Here is a 5,351-nt window from a genome sequence, read left to right as displayed (position 1 = left end):
CATGTTTCAACCATACATTTCCATTTATATAAAAAATAAATAAAAAGTACCTCCTATAATAGTGGGGGTCCCCATTATTTTGGGTTGCGGCCTGAAACGTTTGGGAACCCCTGTCTAGATCCTAGGCTGGACGATATGGCCAAAAATTATATCGCGATAATGATATCGATAACAATATCATATCACTTGATAAAAAAAAAATCGAATAGTAAAAAAAATTATTAACAGATTTTTTTGCAGCAATTCTTTGTCATTGCCGCCATCTTTAGTGTTACAGCCCCTCACACTCCAGTTCTCAGGCTGCAGCTGGTTTGAAAGCGAAAGTAAACCGGCTTCTCTGCTGGCTGTGGCTCCAGGGGAGTTGAACAGTTCTGGCTCTGCTAGTTTCTTTCTATCTTTTGCGCTTTTTGGTGGACAAACCACCGCACATGTGCACCGTGACTCGTGACTGGAGTCTAGTTCTGCTAGCACACATAGCCTACTGTGTACAGACGGTTTCAAACTGTATTTTAAATTAGAAAGCAAACAAATAAATGGACATAGAGAAAAAATATATCTCAATTTGGTCAGTATTGTCATTTGGACAAGCAAAGCCATTACTTTAAGTTGCAGGCAAGAAAGACAAGTCTGTCCACTGTCTCTGGTTTAAACTGCCCTGTTGCAGGTCACAAAAAAAAATATATATTTATTTTCCGATATCGATTATTAAAAAATATCGCGATAATTATCGTCGTTATATCGCCCAGCCCTACTAGATCCACATACAGACCATTACAATAGAGAGCTGGTCTAGATCCACATACAGACCATTACAATAGAGAGCTGGTCTAGATCCACATACAGACCATTACAATAGAGAGCTTGTCTAGATCCTCATACAGACCATTACAATAGAGAGCTGGTCTAGATCCACATACAGACCATTACAATAGAGAGCTGGTCTAGATCCTCATACAGACCATTACAATAGAGAGCTGGTCTAGATCCACATACAGACCATTACAATAGAGAGCTGGTCTAGATCCACATACAGACCATTACAATAGAGAGCTTGTCTAGATCCTCATACAGACCATTACAATAGAGAGCTGGTCTAGATCATCATACAGACCATTACAATAGAGAGCTGGTCTAGATCCTCATACAGACCATTACAATAGAGAGCTGGTCTAGATCCACATACAGACCATTACAATAGAGAGCTGGTCTAGATCCACATACAGACCATTACAATAGAGAGCTGGTCTAGATCCTCATACAGACCATTACAATAGAGAGCTGGTCTAGATCATCATACAGACCATTACAATAGAGAGCTGGTCTAGATCCTCATACAGACCATTACAATAGAGAGCTGGTCTAGATCCACATACAGACCATTACAATAGAGAGCTGGTCTAGATCCACATACAGACCATTACAATAGAGAGGTGGTCTAGATCCACATACAGACCATTATAATAGAGAGATGGTCTAGATCCTCATACAGACCATTACAATAGAGAGATGGTCTAGATTAGGGCTGGGCGATATGGCCTAAATATGATATCACGATATTTTCTGACCTTTCGGCGATACACGATACACATCACGATGTTTTTCTTTTTTACCCCAAACAATTCATTATGAGGCTTACCAAGACAGTATGAGTTTGCAAGCTAACATTAAAGACAAAATAAAATACCCATGCATTTAGCATTTTTATATTAGATTTAGATTATTAGATTATATATTGCATATGAGATATTATATGATTTAGATATGAAATATGATGAATTGAAAATGGGGGACCCTGATGTAAACAAGACTAAAGTCTTTCTCTGGTCTGCATCCCCTTAACAATTGTATGTATTGAGCTGTACTGTACCCATTCTGCAATATGTTAAAGTTTTAAATTAATCAATCAATAAATAGCATTTTAGCATTTTTATGAAACTACTGTATATATGTATGTCTCTAAATGTTTTGATGAATTGAAAATGGAGGACCCTTATGTAAAAAAGCCAAAAGTCTTTTTCTGGTCTTCATCCTCCTGTACTGTATTGTACCCATTCTGCAACCTTTTAATACAGTTTTCATTCATTCATTCTGACGGAAACATAATCATTTTGATTGACAGTCGAGTCTGCCAATGACGTCACACCGCTTGCACCCGCCCTGCTGTTCTTAGCACCAATCGGCAAGCGTTTGACTTCCTGAATGTCCCGTGTGCTGAACATCAACAAAGCTACTAACATTAGCTCCCCGCGGCCGTCGAGTAGGAGACCAGTGCTTCACAGGATGACTAAATGAGGCATAATGATTTTACTACAACGAATGTTATAATAAAAGCCTTTCCATACATCTGTCTGATTGAAAACTTTATTAACAGACCGCGGAATGGGCATATCTCAGCACAGGCTGAGATATGAACGAGTAACGTGTGGACAGATTGACGCGACACAATCCTCTTGGGCAAAACATCACGATATCCACGATACGTTGAAAAAGTGTATCGTTAATGAACTGTACCCGATATTTATATATCGTCATATCGCCCAGCCCTAGTCTAGATCCACATACAGACCATTACAATAGAGAGATGGTTAGGGGCCTAACAAAATTAATGGTTGGTTTCAGGTTGCCGACCGACCATGCCGATTTAGGTGCGACCCAATATATTTTATGAGTTTTTAAAAAAAATTATAAAAAAAAAAAAAAAAAAAAATTTTGCGTTTATCGCTTTTTCTGGTCAGAAACAGGTTGAATGGGATATAGATCAGGGGAAGACACTGAGAAAATACGGCGAGTCCGGGAGTCAAACTCGTGTACCCCAGATCCGTGACGGGCACGGTTGTCCCCGACGCCGAAATAGCGCCGAGATACGCGGTGAGCTACAGGAGCTTCCTTGAATGAAGTTTCATAGAAATCTTAGTCAAACATTTAGTATTATGGATATTAAACATGCTGGCAGAGTACATGCATCCATGTTGTTGTGAACATTTTAATTAAATAAAGAAATTCCCTATCCATAGTCGCCGTGGGAAAGAATAAAATAAAAAAATAAAATAAAATAAAATAAATTCCCTACCTACCCATGGCCAAACTGACAACCAACCTGAAACCAACTATTAATTTTGTTAGGCCCTAGATCCACATACAGACCATTACAATAGAGATCTGGTCTAGATCCACATATTACAATAGTCCAACCTGGACGAAATAAAGTTGAATAAAGAAAGTCATTTGCTATGGGCGGCTGGGTGGCGCAGCAGACTAAGCGCTCGTCACCAACGTGAGAGACACTGGTATCGACTCCGGCTGTCAGCGTTGCCTCCGGCTTGGGCCGGCCGTCATACTGACTCAATTGGCAGAGTCAGCGGGTGGAAGTCGATGGGTGGTAATCTGGATGTTGTAAACAGCGACCCCTACAGGTCGGTCAGGGCGCCTGCACAGCAGAGACAGGAAGTGGCGGGGGTAGTGTGAGCCTCCCACGCGTTACACCTCGCCAATGAGAGTCCGCGCTGGCAGGTGAAAAGATGCGACTGGCTGACTCCGCATGTATCGGAGGGGACATGTGATGGGGCTTCTATCCTCCCTACAACCGACCAGTGGGAGGCACATGCGAGCAACGATCAAGACAGGGGAGTTGGGAATTGGCACGACTAAATTGGGATGGGAGAAAAACAGAAAAAGGAGAAAAAGTGGATAAAAAAAAAAGAAAGCCATTTGCTGTCATTTCCTGCAACTATAAAAACATAATTTGAATAAAATAGCAAACCAAACGCAAGTAATTTATTTAAGTACAGTGTATAAGGTTGCACAATAGTTTGACACAAAAACGAACACACGCATGCACACACACACACACACGTCACACACACACACACACACACACTGGAACAGAGAAGACGGAGCAATTATTCATGACATATTAGACAATGATGTGTCTGTTTCTATTCCCTATTCCATGGAAGCCCGGCACTTGATAAAGACTTCATTCAACTCAACACACAGCAGGACAGGCGGTGGCCTGACTGATGAGACACAGGGCAGGGCTGCTGCACCATTCTTGCTAAAAATGTGAATCACGATTCTCTCCAAGAATTGAGATCACGATTCACTCAAACGATTCTTATTTTTTCAATAAAATCATTTATTGCACTCTCTCAACACTTGAGTGCCAGGGACGCGTTTTGTCGTTAGTTCATGCCGGCAACGCTATATATAGTTTGTTTGTCGTATTTTTTATTTTATTTTATTTTTTATTTGAATTCATATGTCATCAATCGAGCCTCAGGTTAGTGTTGCAGAGTCTCTCTGAGCTCAATTTGGAAGATACCGCCCCCTATCGTCTCTCCCTGTGGTACTGCACCCCATTAGTTTAGACTGTTGGGGGGGGGGGGGCGGGCCAGTTTCCTCGTTTTACTTTTCAGTCAAGCCAACTGAAGAGATCGAAGTTGATCGCCGGCCCTCAGAAATGCGTGGATTATGTATTTCCAGCACCCAACGCTGAATCAATAAACGCGATCGATATTTGGAATGGCGATCAGGAATTGGAATAATCTTTTTGGATAACATCTGATCTGAGGTAAGGAATCTATTTTACCAGTCTTGGGATAATCAGAGCTGTTTTCACAGAGATATCAGTGTGTCCCATATGTGTGTGTGCGCTGATCAGGAAATGAGAGAATCGATTTTTCAGCCCGCTTCTATAGCGTGCATAAGTACACATATACTATCGATAATCTAGCGTTTATTTGAAAACGATTCATAAATAGGCCGAAAAATGGGATAAGTTAACAGGACCAGGGCTAAGTAAACACAATGTTTTTATTTATTTATTTGTATCCATGGACAGAACGCTTGTCTCGCTCCACGGTCACACCTGAGAGAGCCGTCCGGCGTCCAGTACGACCACAGTCTCATACCGCTGGCCACTGACTGAGCAGCTCCGCCGAAGCAGTGCCTTGCTCAAGGGAACAAGGAGGAGGAAAGCGCTACAATAAGAATCCTCTGGGGATTTCAACCCGTGCCCGTCCCGTCACAACAAGCTTACCCGTCTAACCGGCCGCTGGCAGACAGGGCGTCCCATTTCACAATCTCAGGAGTGCTGTTCTGGGGGAGGCTGGAGTGACACGTGGGGCTGGAGGAGGAGACGCTGCTGTTCTGGGGGAGGCTGGAGTGACACGTGGGGCTGGAGGAGGAGACGCTACTGTTCTGGGGGAGGCTGGAGTGACACGTGGGGCTGGAGGAGGAGACGCTACTGTTCTGGGGAGGCTGGAGTGACACGTGGGGCTGGAGGAGGAGACTACTGTTCTGGGGAGGCTGGAGTGACACGTGGGGCTGGAGGAGGAGACGCTACTGTTCTG

At 42.9% G+C, this 5,351-nt stretch overlaps 1 protein-coding gene across 1 annotated transcript in view; it reads right to left on the bottom strand.

Annotated features, from left to right (window-relative positions):
• The window catches only part of LOC311225108 (uncharacterized protein), a gene marked incomplete at its 5' end in the record, with an annotated part of 24,983 nt that overhangs the window by 11,277 nt on the left and 8,355 nt on the right, over window positions 1–5,351 (bottom strand). The window contains 2 exons of the mRNA XM_084310313.1: window positions 4,868–4,952; window positions 5,039–5,259. Coding sequence (XP_084166439.1) covers window positions 4,868–4,952; window positions 5,039–5,259 — 306 coding nt within the window. The remainder of the gene's footprint in view (window positions 1–4,867; window positions 4,953–5,038; window positions 5,260–5,351) is intronic.

Source organism: Notolepis coatsorum, assembly GCF_963971535.1.
Source record: "Notolepis coatsorum genome assembly, chromosome: 3".
Classification (NCBI taxonomy): domain Eukaryota; kingdom Metazoa; phylum Chordata; class Actinopteri; order Aulopiformes; family Paralepididae; genus Notolepis; species Notolepis coatsorum.
Note: the sequence above shows the minus strand (reverse complement) of the source record. Positions and strands in the feature narration are given on the sequence as shown.